The sequence below is a fragment of the Coturnix japonica genome, chromosome 1 (genome assembly GCF_054131305.1).
Source record: "Coturnix japonica strain WE chromosome 1, WE-NBRP24, whole genome shotgun sequence".
Lineage (NCBI taxonomy): Eukaryota > Metazoa > Chordata > Aves > Galliformes > Phasianidae > Coturnix > Coturnix japonica.
The window spans coordinates 90586964-90609210 of record NC_140663.1 but is presented as its reverse complement, the minus strand read 5'-3'; the positions used below and the strand labels follow the sequence as shown (position 1 = coordinate 90609210).

Sequence of the window (22247 nt, the reverse complement as noted above, 5' to 3'; positions counted from 1 at the left end):
ATTCTTAGAGTTGAAAAGAACCTTTAAAGGTCATCTTGTCCAACCTCCTACAGTGAACAGGGACATCCATAGCCAGATCAGGCTGTTCAGAGCTTGATCCACTCTCACCTCGAATGCCAGAGATGGGGCAACAACCACATCTCTGGGCAACCTGTTCCAGTTTCTCACTATCCTCACTGTAAAAGACTTTTTCCTTATAGCCAACTTAAATCTAACCTCTTAAATTTGAGGCCCTTGTTCTATCACAACATGCCCTGCTAAAGAGTCTTTTCCTTTTTTCCTGTAGCTCCCCTTTAGATACTGAAATGTCACAATCACCTTGGAGCCTTTTCTTCTGCAGGCTGAACAGCCCCAGCCCTCTCAGCCTGCCCTCATACAGGAGGTGTTCCATCCCTTGAATCATTTTTGTGGCCCTTCTCTGGAAGTGCTCCAAGAGGTCCATGTCTCTCCCATACTGAGGACTCCACATCTGGATGCAGTACTCCAGGTGAGGCCTCATCAGCACAGAGTTCGATCACCTCTCTTGAACTACAGTTTCTTATTGCTTGCAGTATCTGAGGTAGCAATAAAAAATTAAACAAGTCCCTATTGAATATCCAGAATAAATTTGAGGTTAATTGAAGTGTTGTTTTTATGTAAACTGGAGAGGCAGGGCATCAAATTTAGTTTTCCAATGCATGCTTCACATAGATTGTCCTAAGCACTAGTGCTTAGTTTTAAACTGCTTGCTTCACTGCAAAGTTTAAATAACCAATCATTCTGCCAATGTATATGCCTTTAACTCAGTGCTATGTTGACTCTTAAAATATTTTTACTTTTAACATAAACTTTTCAGACAAAAAATCTCTCTTAGAGAACAAGGACTCCATACAACTAAAATGGGGAGAAATTACCACTTTCTACTTGTTTGGTTTCACCTGTTTAAGTACAGCTGACACAGCACAGATGCATGCATTATTTTTGTCTACGGGATAGCCTGTTTACCAACCTTCTAAGAACTTACAATTGAAAATGATTTGCATACAAATTGTGGCGGTATTTACTAATAATGTGAAGCAGAAAAGCGTACCATTTACACAGGAGACTAAAAATCTATGCCTCAGTTCTATTCAAAGTTCTAGAGGAGAAAAAGGAGGCAAGTTGGATTTGTGTACATCGTTGACTGCAAGATCCTCCCCCATGGCCATTTCCATTGTTAAGTGAAACCAAAAGCAAACCCAGTCATATGACAGAAATTCTTTAGACCTACCTGAAACCATCCAAGTTTCAAACTTATTACACCAAATGGTTTAGATATTAAATCCTTTATCTGTATAACTAACTTCATCTACTGCCTGAAGATATAACATACAACTGAAACAATATATGCAGCACTATTACTGCATTTTCCTTGCAAACCTGGTTGTCTAGAATTTTGTCCTTTCAAACTCAATACAAGACAAAAATCATATTTAGGTTTCTTTGTTACTTGTCAGCCAAAAAATTAACAGAACGAAGAAGCAGTAGATGATTAAGTTTACCTATTTACTATTATTGCAAATAGATGAGGTCCCAAGAATAAATATGAGGTCACCAGAATAAATATAACAAAAACACATAGCATTTCTCTTTTCATCAAAACAAACAAACAAAATCATGTTAGAAAAAAAGCTGTATCACATTTCTCTCAATATTCTGATGATCCAGATTTTCAAGACTGCCACTGTCAAGTGAAAGTCCTCTAAAATAAAGTATCTTATATAGATTAAATCAGGTAAATCCTATTCACTATGACTTGTTAGTTATTCATATAAATGTTAATCTCCCACTCTACACAGAGCATACTTGATGTCTTTTTGATAAAATGCTTCCTTCTGTGTCTAAAGCAGCTTTTAATCCAGTCCCAGTTGCATATTAGTAGCTATTTTAGACAGCACTTTACTGTCACTGGAGAAGTTTCAAGTTTAATCTAAGGGAAACTTCTGCATCCCAGCTGAAAAAGCAGTATTATTAGAAGTAATTTTCAGTTAGTTACCTCATCATAAGCTGGTTTACATTTACATAATATGAAGTTAAATTACCGCTCCAACATGAAATCCATGAAAATGAAATTCACTTATGGAGAAGTCCTTGCAAAGAAGAAATCATGAGAATGGTGTGTCACATCTGTTTAATACATATATTTTCCATTCATATTTGAGAGTTGTATGCAAGTACTGATGGAGAACACATGCTTATTAGCTTAGTCTCACGAGTAACCAAATCTCATGAATGATCAAACAGAGTTTTTATTACTTTGTGTACATTTTTAATGTAGAATCTTGGTATGTAATCATTCCTCCAACATCACACTATTTAAAGAGCAAATAACTGAGGAACTGGTCCATCAAACTTCAGTGCAGGCCAAAACTTTGTACAGCAACATACACACACACACACACACACACACACAAAAAAAAAAAAAAAAAAAAAGATTAAGAAAGAAAGAGACAACAGATGTGATCAGTTCATCACTCTACTGCATGAAAAGCTGATGGTAACAATGGCTGAGTGTAAATTCTAAATATGCTTAGCATATTTATTTTATACTTATGTGTATGTATATATATATATGTTACATATACATTATGAGATTTGCTGAAAAGGACCTTGTTGGATCTGAGGACTTTAAGGACTTGAAGCTGGACATGAGCCAGTAATGTGCCCTCACAGCCCAGAAAGCCAACTGTATCCTGGGCTGCATTAAAAGAAGCATGCTCAGCAGTTTGACAGAGGTGATCGTTCCTGCTCTGATAAGACCTCATCTGGAGTACTGTGTGAAGATGTGGAGTCCTCAGTACAGGAGAGATATAGACTTGTTGGAGCGCATCCAGAGGAGGGTCACAGAAGTGTTGCAAGGAATGGAACACCTCTCCTATGAGGACAGGCTGAGAGAGCTGGGGCTGTTCATTCCAGAGGTTCTGAGGAGACCAGACAGTGGTATTTCACTATATAAAGGGAAGTCATAAGAATGAACTAGATAGACTTTTTGGCAGCTTCTACTGCAACTGGACAAATGGAAATAAATGATTTCAAACTAAAAGAAGAGACATTTAGTTTGGAAGTAAGGATGATGTTTTTCACAATAAGAGAACGTGAGGCACTGACATAAGTTGTCCAGAGATGCAGTAGATGTCCTGTCCCTTGAGACATCCCAGGTTATGCTAGACCGAGCTCTGAGCAACTAGATTTAGCTATGGTGTCCCTGCTTCAGGGGAGTTGGACTAGATGATCTTTAGAGGTCCCTTCTAATGTTTCAAATGATTCTATGATTCTAGGGTTTCTAACAAACATTGCTCCAAGACTGTGACAAAGCCATAGCAAAAGAATTCTGGACAGCAAGATGACCTGTTTTCATCAGTTAAATGCTGTTTTATAAGCATTATGCATTCACTGCTGACTGAGCGGCAGGCAAGACACAGACAGGGGAGACAAAAACAAAAACAAAACCCACAACAACAAAAAAAAACCAACAGAAGGAAACAAAACTGTTCTGCTGTTCTCGTTACAAAGAAGAATATTCATCCTTTCTAGAATGAAATATTTGAGTTTTCATTGTTTGGATATAAAGAAGCTGAAATCAAAAGGAGTAATACTTGATCTTTCCATCATTTGATGTCAAAGACTGCTATCAAACATCAGCATAGTACTTATGGCAAAAGGACATAAATCAGGGTGGTGGAGTGGAACAAGAATGACAGAGCACAGGCAAATAAAATTGTGGATACAATATTAATAATAACACCAAGAAACAACAAAAAGAAAAAACTAAGGTGATGGATTAGAATGAGCAAAGTTATAAAGGAAAAATGAAAGGTACTGGTTTTTTTTCACTCATCGATCTGTAACCACGTAGATGGACAAACAGCAATTTAGTTCTTCCCTGTAGGTCACTCCCAACTTGGGATAATTTATATATTAAATATTTATATATTTACCTATTTATATATTTTAAAATATATATTTATATAAATAGTAATGATGGATATCTTGCAGGTTACTCAAATCTAGAAAGAAATCAATCTAGAAAATAAAAGCTTTTCTAGTAGAAGGCATCTGTCAATTACCAGCACTAGCTGTGTCATGGAAGATTTAAAGATTTTGCTAAATTTTTGAATTGCTCTTTGTAATTGTACTTAGAGGGCTTGTTGGTATTTAAGCATTTCTAATTACAAATACAGCAGATATATATTTGAGTGCAAAATCTGTTCTCCTGTGGTTGTACTGCACTGGCACAAATCCTGTTTTCTGTTTTACATGCATAAAGATCATCTGCTATGCTTTACAAAATATATATATGTATAAAAAAAGATGCTGAATGCAGAAAACTATCATACATTACTCATCACATACTTAATGATGACTTGAATATTAGCAAAAGGGGACGAAATTGCAAACTGTTGATCTTTATTTTGAATCTAAGTCAAGATGAAATATGTTACTTTACTTTAACGAGGGTTGCCTCAGAGATACTAAATGGAACAATGATGTGGTATTCTTGGATATAAGAAAACCCAGCATTTTGTAGAAATCCCTCTACCTGTTAGATAAACGAATTTGATACTTTGCTAGAGAAAATTTCCATGACAATGAGGCTACAAAAATTTATACCAGCTGGAGATGAGCTTCCATACATATTTCTTCATGATATATGAAATGCACTAGTTTTATATTTAGAATTTTGCTGGAACAGTAAAAAATCAAACAGTGAGCAAATAAATAATTAGTGGTCTGTCTTGGTTGTTTTTGTCATTGTTGTTTGCTTGCTTCAAGAATCATTTTCTGCTAATTAAGCTTTAAATCTGGAGGGAGACATCACGGGAGGATGTTTAAGAATTAATTATCTTACTACAGCAAAAAATCAGTTCGCACATAATGTAGTTTGGGGTGAGAAAGAAAGGTACCCAAAATATTTGCTTAGTATCAGATAAGAAGTCTGTGGTTATGATTATTATATAAAAGGGAGAAATATGTAATATAGTTTGATTTTCAAATGCACAAGACAGGACATAACAAAAAATCAAAGATTTTGCTTAGGCATGCCTTAATTAGTAAGTCATGCTTTTTTAACCGATGTAATAAAAAAGCTATTTTTTTCAAAAGAATGAGTTAAACAACAAGGCTATTTATGCAGTTGTCTCAGCACCCAACATAGGCCTAAAGAGCCTGCAATTTTCAAGGTGATTTGCAATTTTCATTAATTTGTTGAAGGTTTTGTAGCTCAATAATGAGACACTTTCAACAGTTATTAGTGAATCAGAGCTGTTTGCAGCTTTAATTCAAGCACAGTAAATACAAATGCAAATGTGCACATGATTTTCTATTATCATTTCCAGAGGGTGAAAAAAGGCAAATGATCTTTGGGAGGATGGGGATGTTTATCATTATTTGCCTAAAATTAGTTAATAGCCCCATACTGATGGAAGTGAACCGAGAGCTGTTGATTAATGCCAATGTAGCAGTTGTGAGGAAATGCAATGGCCATTTGATGCTGGTGTGTTGCCTTTATCTTCTTGAAAACTGAGTCATACGTTTATTTTCCCCTTAAGATTCAAAATTGTGGGTCTATCACAAACATAATTTTGTTTATTCATCAGCTTCTTTATTTGACTGAAAATTTCTTGAAACGTATTGGTCATGATAATTTCGGCCCTTTGTGGCATCTTAAATTCTTGGCCCTGTAGTCTGCATCTGTATTTTGAAATTCTCAAATAATGGATATAAAACAAGACATTATAAGAGAAGGTTTCCATATATATGTAGGTGCAATACAGCACAAGTGGATATAAAGTAGTTCACAAGAAGGCCAGAAAAAACAGATTCCTAACTTCTACTGCAACAACATCCAAAATATCCAAAAATCAATGCTAACAGAATTTGATGTCACTGAGATACCATTCACTTAAAGCACTTTTCAATGTATTTTTGAGCAGCTACCTCTATAATTTTGGCCCAGAAAGTGATAAATTGAGTTTATTTGTCAGTTAACAGGTACAGGATATGTCCACATCAAACTGTTAAAAAGTATCAGGTAAATTAAAGAGTGATAGCACAGAGGCTTTACTCAATAGCCACTTGATGGCAGCGTCATGTATAAAAAGATGAGACTGTAAAGTTAAAATTTTTAAAAGCCTCCAATAACAGTAAAAAAGTCAACCTAAATGACACTTTGATTACTTCAGAATATTATTCTCCTAATAGAAGTCTTTTTAATGATATTTTGAAGGTCAGCAACCTAAATCAATAAGTAAACCCATAAAAATCATGAATTTTAAACTTCAGAAATGTTACCATAAAGGTTATCCCTTCAAAATCAATAGATGAAACATTTTTAGTATCTAATGTAAATTTAGTTTGCGTTCCAGCACATAATATTGCAATGATAACTCCTGGTTAATTTATCTGGGGAAAAAACAAATGAATAAATAAACAAATAATCATAAGAAGTAAGAATTCATGGGCTCTGATTTACTAAAATACATGTCAGTAGTGTCCCTATCACACTAGCATTTCTGTAGTTCAGAAATTAGAGAGCAGTTTATGCTTCCAGCCAGTGGGATGATTCACATTTTCTGGTCATCAAACAAAGCCAAATTTAAGAGAAGAGGTAAAGTAGTTCATGAAAGGGTGCAAATCTAGTTAAAAAGCTGCCTTTCTGTTCCTGTCCTGCCTTACTCATCTGTTTGTACTTCCATGTGGAAGAACCCAGTCTGTTTCAGCTGAACAATTTTAAAGGGCTAGTTTATTGCACTGTAAGTGAAAAAACAGTTAGGATCTGCCTTTGCATTCCAGGATGTCCAAACCCAATTTTGGACAGTTTTACACTAGTCTGATATACACATCATGCCCAACATGTAATGGGTGCTCAGCTCATGAAGGAAGGAAGGAAGGAAGGAAGGAAGGAAGGAAGGAAGGAAGGAAGGAAGGAAGGAAGGAAGGAAGGAAGGAAGGAAGGAAGGAAGGAAGGAAGGAAGGAAGGAAGGAAGGAAGGAAGGAAGGAAGGAAGGAAGGAAGGAAGGAAGGAAGGAAGGAAGGAAGGAAGGAAGGAAGGAAGGAAGGAAGGAAGGAAGGAAGGAAGGAAGGAAGGAAGGAAGGAAGGAAGGAAGGAAGGAAGGAAGGAAGGAAGGAAGGAAGGAAGGAAGGAAGGAAGGAAGGAAGGAAGGAAGGAAGGAAGGAAGGAAGGAAGGAAGGAGGGAAGAAGGGAAGGAGGGAAGGAAATCTGACACGAGTAACAAAATGTTCGGAAAAAATGGAAATATTTTAATATAGATCTGAAACGTGTTTCACATGTATTTATTTTTCTGAGTTATTTATTGTACCTAATATTACAAATAATAATAATAATAATACTCATAATAAAAGTAGTAATCTTTTTTGAGTATATATAAATCCTTCCTTCAACAATAAAGCTGTACTGCACTCTGGGTACTAGGTGATATCATTACTTCAGTTATTTAGAAACATGGAGTATAAACACGGTACTTCCTCAAAGGGAATACAGTGCAGCAGCACTGGCCCTGCAGTATCACAACATAAAATGAATGTTTTCCAGAATATAGGACTTTTGTTGTTGTTACTTTGTTGTTGTTTTGAAATAATCAGAGCTCAAGCCTTATGAGCAAGCTTCCAAAACTTTCATTTTAAACTCTGATTTAGCAACATACTTTAGTACATGCTTTCTGGTATGTGAGTAGTCCAATTACAATTTTATTTTAAAAGCTATCAGAAAAAATATCTGAACAACAGAATCACAGAATCATCAAGGTTGGAAAAGACCTACGAGATCACCCAGTCCAACCATCCACCTATCAACCACCTATTAAAGTTTTTACTTTATTTTGCTCAGTCCATTTTCTTATTAAAATCCTCACTATTCATCAAGGAACTGGATATACATATAGTTGCTATTCTTCTACTAAGCAACATTACACCAACTTTTTGCATAATGACAGTTTTACAGATAAATTAAAAAAACAAAACAACAACAAAAAAAAACAAACAGAACTTTGAAGCAATTTTCAGCATAACAACACAAACTGAAATAAAAGAGTAGCATCTAAATTAGCCTATAATAAACAGAATTAAATGTGTCGTTGGGATCAATTCCATTTGTTGGGCTCACTTTTAACTCTAAATCATGAACTAATGATCTTTGATGTTAAGTCAAAGAGTAATATGCATCTAATTATTTTTTGACATATTAAATTAGTTTTTAAAAAAAGTCCATGAGAAGACTAATTATCATAAAGACTTCTGGTCAGTTTCTTAAAATGTGGGAGGAGACTTTTATTTAGCTAGTTTTCTACCGTCTAATATATACAAGATCCAATGTTACGCAATGAATTATTTTGTGAATTATAATGCCTTTGACATTATAAATTAAAAAAACAAACAATCCTAACCAGTTTCATACATGTGCATGTTTTTACTTTACAAAGAAGCAGACTCTTTAGGCACAAAGTAATTTTTAGCATGCATTTCTCACACTAATTTATAAAGATGTTCACTTGGAAACAGTTAACCAGTTGAATGTCAGTAAAAGGCTAACGGCTGTCATAACTAAGAAGATATTAACTTAAGAATGGCATCAACATTTCTGCTTCTGAAAATGACAATGCTAATCAAAGTAGAAATCAAACAGCCACCTGGGATGGATGGGAAAGTTTAGGCAATGTATCCACAAAATATGTTCCAGCAGTGACAAATTAGAGCTTTCAAGCAGCTGCAATGTTTTCAAGCGGAGGAAGTTGATAAAAATCACATGAGGTGAAAAGGAGATCTACTTCATAACATACAATTGTGCTAGGAATAGAGACAGAAGCAAGATTTTACTCTGAAAGTGAGGGGAAGATACCAGAACAGGAAAAATAATACTGTCCACCAATATGAGAATGAGATTTTTTGTTGTTAAAGAGGAGGGCTAGGTGGCATGAAAATAAATAAATAAATAAAAATCTTTCTAGAATGGCAACACATGTCAGGTCTGAAAGGTTCTGAATAATTTTCTATGATTCAATATTTTTCATGAAGCTACCTGCTTTTTCAGTAAGTGCTCCTCACTGAAGAATACTCATGTCCTTTTTCCCCCTCCTTCAAAACAAAAAGAATACTTTTCTGAATAGCTGTTTGGAAAGAACCACTGTTCAAGAGTAACAGTGTAGTTAAGAAGTTATTTGTGTAGTTCAGAAGTTATTTTACTCCCAAGAGCATTTATTGCAGGTGAGTCCCACAAAATAGTTGAGATTTGCTTCTGGACACCTGTTGGTGCCCATTCAGATCTGAGTAGAGTATTCAGTAACCTGACTGAAAAATGACTGGACAAAGTTTCAAGAGAAGAGTAAAATGCAAGAATACCAAGATCAGAGCTGATACAAATAAATCACAAAGATGGAGAAGAACTCAGGGACCAAAACTGTTACTACACCACATTCTTTTTGCTAGATCTCTTTTCATGCTGAAGAAAGGAAAGAGTAAGTGTGGTTCTCAATGAAAAGTGTGATCAAGAAAACATTCAGGAAGTACAGTGTTCCAGAACTGCTTTTGCAGAAGACTGACTCCTCAACTGAAGGCCAAACCAAATACATGTACATGTAGAAAAATTGCACTAATGCTACTTCATGAAACTCTGCTAGACTGTCATAGGACAGATGACTTCATATTTACAATGACTTATGAATGTGGTGGCTTATTAGGAAGCATTCTAGAAGGAACTATCTAAGGGAGAAAATCTTTAGTTGAGGTTGAAATATGTTGGAAATGAAGGGCATGCACTGATTTGTGTATAACAAAGATTAGCTCCCCAAAATACTTTTCAAGGTTCTAAATATAAAGAATGAATCTATACCAAATGACAACCTCCAAAATTACACCTAGTAGTGCTCTCCAACTGCTTCCATACATTTGTTCAGAGGGACTCGAACAGAACCAGACTGAAGCAAACTCCTTGCGTCCCTAAATTCCTCACCACTGTTTCATTCAGCAGATAAGCTCCTATTGCTCCTCACTACTTGTTAATATAGACATAGCCAAAAGTGTATTTATTTGGAGACTGAAGCAGGGCTACATATGGAGAATTTCACCTTTGACAAGTACTAACTTCATTTACATTAACACCTGTCTAGACTGTTTTCCTAAGTATAAACATAAAAATCTCCTTAGTGTATTTGGGCACTTCTTACTTAATTAACCATATGTGACGTAAAGTGATACAACCCAGTTAAAGGTATGTCATTGTTGATAGGATCAATTACAGTCAGACATAAGTATTCATTGCTTACACCATCTGTGCTGTAGTCCTACATGTGGAACCTTGTCAGTGAAGTATACACAGATTAACTGTACTCACTTTCATTTAAAAAATAATAATAATAAAAATAAAAAAACTGTTTTGTCAGCTCTCAGCACTTTCTCTTAAAAAGTTGTGATCATATAACACACACTCACCTTCTCCTTCCAGTATACTGTGGCTAGTGTTATACCACTGAAACAGTTTCAGAGCAATTTCATTCTTAACTAGAGGAAACTGTAAACTGCCTTCTAAAACCTACTTATATACAAGCCTCAGAAATCTTTGCACTCACGGTAAGGAACTAGGTGGTTTTTGCCCTTTCTGTTACATTCTCATCAACATTTTCTTTTTCTGCTTCTCACTGTTCTTCTGATAACAACAGTAATTCAAACCTTGGAAGTCTTCAATTGCCAGGTAGGAGAGAGTACAAGCAAATACATACATGTATGTATATACGGAAATACTACAACCAATTTCAGACCTTAATATTAGCTGCAATGAGAAACTACAGTTAGACTAAGCACAGTCATTTTCTAAAGTTAATTAACAACTTCATGTGTGAGTTTTTTGTATAAAGAAGATATGTGTTCAGATATATATGGCTTAAAATGGGTCTTACTTGCATTCCTATCATTATTGTGATGTTACAATTCATATTTTTCTGTTTAGACTGGGGAATTTAATGGGCTTGGTCTCCAATTGTTTTACATATCAGAGATACTAAACAGTGTTGCTGAGGATGCTTACCAGCTATTATAGAAAACGATCTAGACGAAGTCAAAGTATGGAGGAGTCTTTAAGTATGTTACTTATAAAATGGGAAAAGTTAAAATCATGAAATTAAAGTTCATGATTAGTATGTTTGTTTCTTAGTGTTCAAAGGAGCTAAAAGGAAATCATGCTTCAGGGTGTTGAAAAATATATTAGAATAAGGAAAGATTTAATTGAAATCTAGAGTAGGTTATTTAGAATATTTTTTTACTGTATATAGCACAAATGAAAATAAAATGAAACTTTTAGAAAGAAAACTCTTTGAACTCAACAAAGAGTCCAAAGAGAATGCTTCCAAAGCCTTTCCAGACAACATTTGTTATCTTCATATATGAAATTAAACAGGAATAATATGATATTCCACTGCATTTTCCACTCAGGCATTTGTCCCGTGTGTATATCCTTAGTGCTAACACAGAACATCCAAAGGTCTTTTCCTGCTTAACAGGGTGACTGCAATTGATTGACTCCTGCAATAACCAATGCTGAGACCAGACTGCAGGATTCAACTGACCCAGCTGAATTGTATATCATGCCATAGTACAGCGACAAAACAAGTTAAAATATTTTAGGTACAATTTACATCATACTCATCACATTTTGCACTGTCTCATCAAAATGGTCTTGATATATTTCCATTAGAGAGCTGACTTTTCCGTATTTACTGAGCCCAGAGAGCATCCTGGCTGGCACTGCCCATTGCTGGAAACAGCTCCATAAACAAAGCAAAGACTATAAAATCAGCTTATTTCTCATCTATGACAATTATTTTCTGCACGGTCACATGAGGATACGTGCATAAATTAACTCCAGTTATTCCTACAGAACTCTAACGAAAATCTGTTTAAATTTAAGAAATACAAAAACATCAGTGAAACAGCTGAGACTATTCTTTTCTTAGCTTACAATGGAATATTATTCTTGGTTAAATGCAGAGAATAGATTGGATAGCCAAACAATAATAAGGAACAAAGTAGTCTTCTCATTCTTGCCAAGACCAGATATTTTGCCATCATTATCAGAGGGAAAACAAACAAACAAACAAACAAACAAAAAAAGTATAATAACAACAACAATAAAGTGATTACAATTGCTCATGTATAGTTTATATATGTTTAATCCAGATGAATAAGATTCAGAGTTTGGTACTGGTGTATCAACCTCAGCTTCAAAGCATTCAAATATAGTTAAACAAAACCAAATGCAGTTGAATGAAGAATAACCAATTTCTTATAAAACACTGAATTCTTCTGCTTTCTGTGGTTATCTGGTACGCATTTCCAATAACTGAAGCCAACAGAGCTCCAAACTGAAAACTGAATATTGCTGAAAATAGACAAGTAACTTCTCTATCATTTACTTACACTAACATCATCTGGAGAAAAGGATTCAATAAATGCCAGCATCAGGCAATTCTATTATTCTCACTGGGACTGTCTATCCTCAAGAAGACACAAAATATCCTTTAAATAAGATTACTACTTACCTCTCATGTTCTTTCTTAGAACCACCATCAAGTACTGACTCATATTTTGTTGTTTGTACCACTCTCCAACATCTGTGAATGAAGACGATCTCAATGCAGATAACACGAGGTTCAAAAACAAACTATCTTGTCTTCTCTTATTATCAGTTATTCAGGATTCCATTTGTAACAGCATCCACTATTTGAGAAGAGAGTTTTACTCAAAAGGTCTTGCCTAGTCTTCATAATGTTAAGGTAGAAAATTTTTTAACCATTGTGAATATTTCTTAGATTATACAAGTACAGATAAACCTATTTTTCTAGTTGTCTCTCAGACTCCATCTGGCTTCCAAGCAGATGAAGTAAAAGTGAGCTAGATATCACTCACATCAGTGAAAAAGCAAACATACACAACATCTCACCTCTGTAGCATAAACACGGAGACAGCCAACTTACAAATCCAGTACTCATGCCATCCTACATTCATTTTAATCTTTTAGATTCCTTTTATCCAAATGAAACTGTCACATTACTTATCTGTTATCTCTCAGTGAGTCTAAAAATTTCAGGCTTTGTCTCTCAAAAGCACCAACAACAAAACATTTTTCAATTTTTTATAAACATTTTACATCTGGCTTTCACCAATAGGACCCCTCATTTTCCCCCATGCCTTCATAAGCAAGACACTCTTTCTTCCTGTTTTTAGCCACATGTATAATCTTTCTCTTTCCTCACCAAATGCATTTCCCATGTTCTCAGAAAATCATTTTTCAATCATATCAAGGCATTCTTCTCTGGCTTTAACAAACATTATCCTGATGTGTTTTTTTGTTGCAAATACAACATTCTTAGCCCAAGACTTAGTCCGAACTGTCCTTCCTTATATATCCCCAGACATCCCCTTTGACAAGGTCTCTTTGGTGCTGATCTTCATAACAACAATGGCTTGTCATGATATTCTGCACACTTTTAGTGTCCTTTGGAATTAGTATTACTGTTACCCAACATTCTTTCCATCATGCTAGGTAGTGTAAAAGCACTGATGTGTAAAAGCAGCTGATGTTTCTTTAACTACAAATAATGTAAGAACAACTGCACCAACTAAATGTTCATGCTGCTTATCACACTAAACCGGTCAGCTCTACATCCCCTTCCAAATACATTTGATTCTTATTTTGACTACATTTAAGTCTGTATGCCATCAGATTTGTAAATTCATGTGTCTTCCATAAAACAGTTCTACAGCAAAAGTGGGCAAATAATCAAAATCTCTTATTCTTTCTATACTGTGACTTCTTGGTGAATGAAGGAGAGATCAATCAACAAACTACATATTTTGACACATGCATAACACTGCCATTTAGCAGTTGTCACCTTACTGTAGTCATAAAATAACTCAGTTGCTTCCCAGCACTGTTAATGATTGTTCATTTTTCTTAATGACCTAATTTCTACATCAGACATAGTTTTAGTTTTGCAAAATTGGAATGCCGTATCAGTAATTAAACTGACTATTCTTCAATAAAACAATGATATATCTGAAATTTGCTAGTATGTGAGGCATAGCACACAATAACACTTCTCTTCAGATCACCTAAAACTTACTACCATGTTATTAAGTTCTTAAAGGATTGGAGTTTTTGTGGCAAATACAGCATATCCAAGCACTCCATATAACACATATGTATGTGAGACCCTAGAATATAAAAGTGCCATTAGTATTTCTTCAGTTTAACAGGCACAAAATTGTCAAGGTCAGTTAATTTTAGAGCACACAAAATACACTTCTCACAGACTGCTGTTTTTCAGTGCACTGTTTTTTTTAATGCCATATATGTGCACTCAAAACACACCTCTGTTGTTGTGTGTTGTGAGAGTTCACAGACACTGCACTGGAAGCCACATGTGCCTCCCACAGACACCCAGGAAACAAGGAAGAAATGAAAAGGGTATGCACATGAAGTACAAATACGACCTGAGTGACATGGCAGGCACAGGAAGGGGATTTAACTCTCAAGGGCACCAATGACCCATTCTAAGCACAAATTAATTTCTCAACAGGGAAGGTGTGCTGACATGCTGTAGAGACCTCAGATGGCAGTAACTCTCAGTAGCTGGCACTGTGTGGGCCAGCCCACTCCTGAGCAGAAGCGGTGTGCAGCTGTGAGCCCAACACATCAAACACACTCCAAAACAAATGTCTACCTTCCTTCAATTTTTTTTTTTTTTTTAACTCCATTTCAGAGAACTGCAATGTTTGCTGCAACATGGAGTAGAAGATTTTAAAACTCCTTAACAAAAACAACATAAGGTGGAAAATTAAGCTTGCTTATTTTATATGTTCTTCAAGGAAAATCTAATTCTGAACACCACTAAGCAGTTATCTGAAGGGAAGTCAGATCACAGAAAGCTGAGACTGCACACCCTGCCACAGTATAATGCCACAGAAAAAGGCATTACAAGCAATCCTGTATCATCTCTTCAGCAATTTTAAAGCAGAACATAAACGACATACCAATATGAAGCATAAAGAACATTCTAGATTACTTTTACTAGACTTTTAGTTTTGTATCCTGAAGACAATCCTTTAACCATAATCATTATTAAAAATTTAGGAATTTCATTATTATGCTATATTACTACAGCCATCCAGTTACCTCATCCCTGCAGCAGCATTCATTCTGTTTTCCAAGGTGACAGGAGCCTGTATTCCACAGAAACTGGAGGAGACTCAGAGGGCAAAGAGGGAAGGGAAATGGTGAAGAGTAACATAAATAGCTTTAGAGAGAATGGGAAGAACACTGCCGACTCAGGCATGTAGCTCCACACAGCTGGCTTTAATACAGGAAAGCTCTAGCTCTGCATCCCCCACAGAATAGTGAACATTTGGATAGCGGAGAACCAGGCACCATGCAGTTCAGATTCAGATAGACTCTGCCAGTGTGGTTTCAGTGCTGTGCTCAAATAACTGAGTGCTCTGTTCAGTTTGGGTATTTTGGAGAAGTGGCATTGCTGTGAAATCAGATCTCTTAGAGTTTGCCAGCTCTAGCCAAGAGACAAGTAGCAACACCTAACCTAATATCTTTTGGAAATGGAAGTAATAGTGACATCAGATGGACTTACTATGAATTCAAGACAGTTGACACACAGTCCAAACTGATAGTATTTGCTGGACTTTCCTCTGCATAACACTTTTCAGTGTTCCTTATTTTGGAGAAGATAAGTAGAGGCATGCAAGTAAACTCTGCATGGAGCCTGTTAAATTCATTACTTGTTAGAGCTTCACACAGCATAAAAGCAGCTAAACTCTTTGCGGATGCAAGCTGGTTTTGTAATTGATACAAGCACATTAATACAGCAGTGAGATTTGAGATACAAAAACACAGCTCTGGATCTGTGCCGTGATTAAGCTAAAGACTGAATGACAACATAATAATGAAGGTTAACTGTAACTCAGCTCTCTGTCTTGGCTATGCTTCACAAGATATCAATTTTATAATCAATCAATTAAACATTACATAAGCACTACATAGTTCACTGGTACTTCTTTGCTTATTTTCAATCAAGACTATATTCAAAGATAAGATGGGCCAGCTTCTTGTGGATCAGATCTGTGTACCTCTCTAGATGGAAGGGCAAAACACAAAGTAATATCAACATGGTGGGATATGTAGAAACCAGTGTTCCCCAAAATGTAACCGAACCACATCTTTAGCAAACATAATGTCAGGTTAATAAGTGCTGCTTAATTCAACCAACCAACACTTCAGAAAAACTTGAGTTTTGAAGTTCCCATAGTAAATAGGAACAAGTACAGCATGAAGTTAATAGAAGTTTGTTTTACTTGAGGATATTTGTTCAAGAACAGCCAAAATTGTTTCGTTTCCTAGACTAAATCACTTCTCTACCCCCAGAGAGAGGGTGTTGCCTCCAAACCAGAGATGACGGCATAGTAATTTCAGAAAATATTATTTTCATTATACTGACCTTCAGCTTTCTAATGCATAGGATTTTAAGAAACAGAACAGATACACTGAAAATTATAAAATATTTTAATTATTTTGTTTAAGGAGAAAGCAGGATCCTTGAAGATAATCTTTCTTCTATTAATTGTATGTGGACATTTTACTACCTCTAGAACCAGGTTATCTCAGTATTCACAGTAGTTCATTAAAAGCTATAAGGAGATTCTGTCATGGTTGGTTTCTTTCCTCTCTTCCTTAGAGAAGGATGAGAAGTAAAATACAATGTTTTGATAAAGCTTTTTTATTATATCATTTTAATAAGTACACATACATCTATGTTTGTGTCAAACAAAGAAAAGAACTGTGTTTTGCAACTCAACTTCCATAGAAAGTTGTTATCTTCACTCGGAACTATCCTTAGAAAGAATGAGCAGACAAGACAATAAAAAGTTGCGGTTTGCAAAAGATGAGTCAATTGTAGTGATTTTCTTTCTCAGAATTAGGCCATTTCTTTTAGCAACTTCAGTCACTCATCACCTTCAATGGAAGAAGTAATATCTTTAACTTAAATCTCTAGTATATGGGAACAGTCTTGCATCTAGAAGCATAGATTACACATCAAAAAATAATTCAATAAATGAGGTAGAAGGGATGTTATCTAATTCAATAATTCACTCAAAGCAGATGTTATGAGAGCAGGTCATGGTTGTATCAAGTCCTACATGCTTCCAAGGATGGTGATTCAAACATAAAGTAGAAATATCACAGCTAGTGGACTGTTCCTGGAGAGAAGCATCTATACCCTCATAGATTTTCAACGATCATTATGATGATCTGTTCAGATTTCCTGCATAATCAAGTAGAAGAGTAAATTCTGCATCAACTTCTCATTAAGTAAGGATATAATATGTATAAAGTCAATTTTGCTTCAAAAAGTTTAAATTTGAGAAATTTTAATGCATTCTCCATTTTCAATTAATTCATATAACGTTAATCTCTGATTGCATCATAACAGACTGTCTACAGAAGATGCATCCTTCTAGCCTTGTCTTGCACTGTATCATCTTTCACTAGAAAAAGCTTCTCTTTTACAGTTCACTTATCTTCAGCACAGATAGCAATTACTTTATAGATATCAAACTGCTTATTAATCCCAAGGAAATATAAATAAATATACAAAACTATACGTGAGGAGTGGAGAGTGGGGAGGAAATTCCAGAAAGCTTGAATCTCATTAACACCAATATTCAAAATAAATGGCTATAAGTTGGTCATTTTATCAGCAGTAGCGAAAAGAAAAAAACTGTCAGTTTTTTAATCAATAGCTAATTAACCTAGGAACTGCTGTTATACAGCACAAAGTAAACTTTATGTTGAGAGTGGGGGCTGGAAAAAGGAATCAAACATGATTTTCTTTCTAAAAGCTGTTCAACCTCCTGCAAAATAGCCTGAGTCAGAAAGAGCTCTTTGCACCAAATGGTTTTCTGGTAAGCAGCTGTGGGCTTGAGTTTGGAGTACTCCTTTAATATGTTATCATGTACCATCCAGTGCTCTAACTACTACTGTCAAACCTTTCCCGTAAGAGACTTACTGTGAGAAAAGTGTCTGTCTCCTTGAAAAACAATTAGGCAATTACATTGCAAAGTCATGAAAAAGTACTTCCTCTAAAACCTATGAAGAAATCAGACACCTGCATGTGATATGTAGTCTTAAAAACAGAAAGACAGGATTACAAGGTCAATGGTGTTCCTTTTGAAAGATGTTATCTGGGCAGGACTCCGACTCCTAGAGAGTTCAGAAAAAAAGGAAGAAGACAAAATACAAACAAAAAACTACAACAGGCAGAAAAATCCAACCAAGTGAAAAAGAATTTTAAACAAAATAAACAAGAATGATGAGAGATGAGAAATATCTGCAGTCATACTTAACCATTTCAGTAACCTCTAAAAGCTGTGCAGAAAACCAATGTCATTAGGTTTTTTGTTTAATTAGACAGAAGGATGAAAGAATTTACCAAACTGTAGGACCAGTTCACCCGCTGTTTTGAAAATAGAATTTTTGTGGCTAAGAGCAAAAGACTTGATCAAGTATTTTGTAAATGTATGAACCAAGAATCACGTAAGCTTCTCAGTGTAGGATAGGGATGGAAATTTCCTCTACATAGAAAGCACATCTTTTCAGTCAAGTGAACCTTCGCAATTCATTCTAGACAGGACTCGGAGTGCAGAGTTTCTCTTCAAGCCCATGTCAACTCTTTCTCAATATTATGTGATACTGAGAGTCAGAAGACACCCATGGTTAAGTAATGCTGAAGCCATACATACCTCCTCTAGCCTTACCTTAACCAATAACAGCAACTTTTTGCTGATAAAATCTGAGCTACCATCAGGAGATAAAAATGCAGCCAGAGGGCTATGGATGCTGAGTAAGCCACTATGCATCATGCGGGATTCTTGGATCCCTCAATTTGCCTTTGACTCTCAACATCAGAGAATGGTAGTTAGAAGATACACTTTTGTTATGAACCTATTACAGTGCTGTCTTAGTAGAGAAAAAGACAATTTATTCTTCAGATTAAGTGCAAAGGACTACTTCTACTGCATTCTAGCAGCAGAAAACACCATGTACAAGAACGAAGCCTACTTATACTTGTATATAAAAGAGACCTAAACTTAACAAAGATCTTCCAACACTAAAGCAATGAAAGCAGAACAAGTTCTGGACACAAATTAGTATACTTATATGATTACTGAACAGCTTACTACTGAAGTTAGTTATCTGTCATTGTCTCAAACTGAATATCTCTTCATTAGTTACTGCGTAATAACTGTAAGATGCCAAACAGACTCTACTAATACATGAATCAGTAAAGATAAAAATCCATTCCTGTTGGGCTGTTCATTCAGAAATCAGGTAACAGGCAACACAAAGACATGTCCAGATTCAGAAGAACAAATATACTGCATCAAAGTCTAAGTAAGGAATGTAACATTAAAACAGAGCCAGCTCAGGTGTTTTGCAGCAATAATTAGTGGTGATCTCTACCGTAGAATGAGCTACCCTCAAAAAAATGCATGAAACATAAAAACTCCTACTGTACAAAAGGAATCTTCTGGGGATAAGTTTCATACATGATTACATGCATTAACCTAAACCCAAAGTATGGGTGCTCTGATAATATCACAGCTTACATTTTGTGGGTCTACCTCTTATGTTTTTCCATATTTCTTTCACAGTTTCATACTCCTGACTAATCTGTGGTTCAGCAGTCCATTCTTTATCTTCGAATATTTTCAAGGTCTTTTAAAAATATACTCAAAAGCCAAGTTATGCCTTTATATATATCCGCATACCCCTGCCTCTCTCTCTCTCTCTCTATGTATATATATACATATATATACATATATATACATATATATACTCACACACGTGCACAGACACACAATATTCACTTCTCAAGGTTTCCTTTTCTTTCCCAGAGAAAGAAACATTAACAGAATCGCTTTCAGTTGCACTGATGTAGTACTATTTTCACCACCAGATGGCAGTAACTTCAACTTAATATGAACCAGACGTTGCCACATGTGCAGCAAACAATGCCATTCTTTATATTTGGGTTTTTTCTTAAAAAAAGAAATGCTGGTTTTGCTTTGTTTTGTTTTGTTTCCTACATATGAAGTTATGCCAGATTCCTTCTGTTTAATTAAAAAAAAAAAAAAAAAAAAAAAAAAAGACGGGGAATAAAGTTTTCTACTTACAGCTAAAATCCACATTGATCAAGTTATTCCAGAAGCTTAAAAAAAAAAAACAAAAACAAACAAAAAAAAAAAAACCAGAAAAAAGGATCATTCCATATTGTTATTTTTACTGTACACTGTAATTCTGTCAAATTCGTGTAATGCAGATGTGTTACTTCAAGTCATTGCTTTTTTCCAAGAATATTTTTTAATACCAAATGACTAGGTTACTTTCAACACTATAATGAACTTCTACAGTATACACTAGTAATGAAAATAACTAAAAGGCTCTACAGAATGGAAGCAAATGGAAAATTTCATTATGTTGGTTTAACAAATATAGAGAGTGAGCAGACTTCTTAAATTAGAAGGAATTAAAGGTATCATCTACAACAAAAATAATGCAGACAGCACATACTGTATTACAATAGGCAATGTTTTTTCTTCAGTGTGGAATCTAACTACAGCTTCTTCTGACAAGAGTAGAAGAGGTTTTTTCCCCACATAAGGCAGTAACTGTGCAAATAATGCAACCTGGTGGAAAAGGACTATTCGAAAAACATATGAGGGACGGCTACTCCAAAACTAATGCCTCCTTTTTCATTATGTTGGCCCACAACATCAGAGGAGAATGTACAAAAGCAGAGGTTGAACCTTCCTGCCAATATTCCATTACATTTTGTTGTTCTGTGATAGATGACAGCAGAGGGGCAGTCTGAGAAAAGTAGCATCTGACACGGAAGTGTGGATGAAGCAAAGGCATGTCACTGAATTCCTCCATGTGAAAGAAATTGTGCTCACTGACATTAATTGATGCTTGCAAAATATTTATGGATATCAAAACGTGGATATGGTGTGTTTCGGTTGTGGAGACAGCGAGTCACCTCCACTTGTCAAATTTTTTACACTGTTTGTGAAAATACACAGCTAATGGTGGTGAAAAGGAGTGCTGTTTTTAGCTGAGAATCTGCTCTATCAAATGTTATTATTGTGTTCCTCATATCCTTTATAGTTACCAAGGAAATAAATAGGGGACATTACTTTCCAAACTAACTATATTTTTAGTAGTAGTTCATTCACTGTTTCCAGACAAAGCATGGTCTTTATTCTTTACTTTTTTATTTTTTTAACTGCTCCTTATTTCTGAAAGAAAATTTCCAGAAGAAAATGTCATATATTATAAAAAGAGGATTTCACTCTTGTTCTACCACTACTAGTATTCAGAATGATTATATGGGTTTATGTTTAGCTCCCAGCTGACTGCCAAGAAAATATGAAAAATACACATTCTATTGAATAAAAGAGACCTATCTTCCAATAAATCTATGTCCAAATATGCAGCCTGTTTGGACAGCTGTCTTCCACCACTGTCCATGTACAGATTCAGATTCTTTTCTCCTTATAATTTTTTATAATTTCTTATAATTTTATATGTCGAAAGAAAGCATAGAAGAAAACTTTCCTCCTACAGATAAAATAAGTAAGTACAGTGATAGGATGAAGAGTCCACAAAGTAAGAAAAATTACCTGGATTTTATGGAAAAATAAATTAGTAAGAGAAAACAAGGAGAGTAAAAGAGAAGATCTGATCTCTGAAAAATCAAAAATGAAAGAAAAAGGATAAGGTCTAACAAAAAATTCACTGTAAAAGGGGGAAGTGTAAGCAGGAGGGAAAGAAATGGAAGCAAGAAGAAAAGAAATGGGGATTGTAAAGTCTGTGAGAGAGAAAGAAAATGAAAAAAATGTCAAGCCATTGACACAAAGTCTGGTGTTTCTTTCATAGAAAAAAGCTAGACCACTATCACCTGCTTCATTTTAATTCTGCTGGTGATTCTGTGCTTTTTGAGAATTCATTGATATGGCTAATTTCTACTAATTCAACATTTAGAAGCTACCCATAATTATAGTTCACATTTATGGCAATTATTCTCAAGTATTTCACTTTTCATCTTTCACCCCTTTTGTACATCAAAAATCATAAGTCCAGTTTACATGGATGTGTA

The 22247-nt window shown here is 35.2% G+C and overlaps 1 protein-coding gene across 39 annotated transcripts in view; it reads right to left on the bottom strand.

Moving 5' to 3' along the window:
* LOC107322457 (uncharacterized) overlaps window positions 1-22247 on the bottom strand; it is a 416365-nt gene that overhangs the window by 197839 nt on the left and 196279 nt on the right. For 5 of the 39 annotated variants that reach the window (XM_085527609.1, XM_085527601.1, XM_085527617.1 and 2 more), the window contains exon 4: window positions 20266-20300. The exons of 32 other annotated variants lie outside the window; for them this stretch is intronic. In XM_085527609.1, coding sequence (XP_085383735.1) covers window positions 20266-20280 — 15 coding nt within the window. In that variant the 5' untranslated portion in view covers window positions 20281-20300. Of the gene's footprint in view, window positions 1-12563; window positions 12636-17272; window positions 17355-20265; window positions 20301-22247 lie in introns of those variants that run through there. 2 more of the 39 variants (XR_014938979.1, XR_014938985.1) reach the window with 2 other exon arrangements.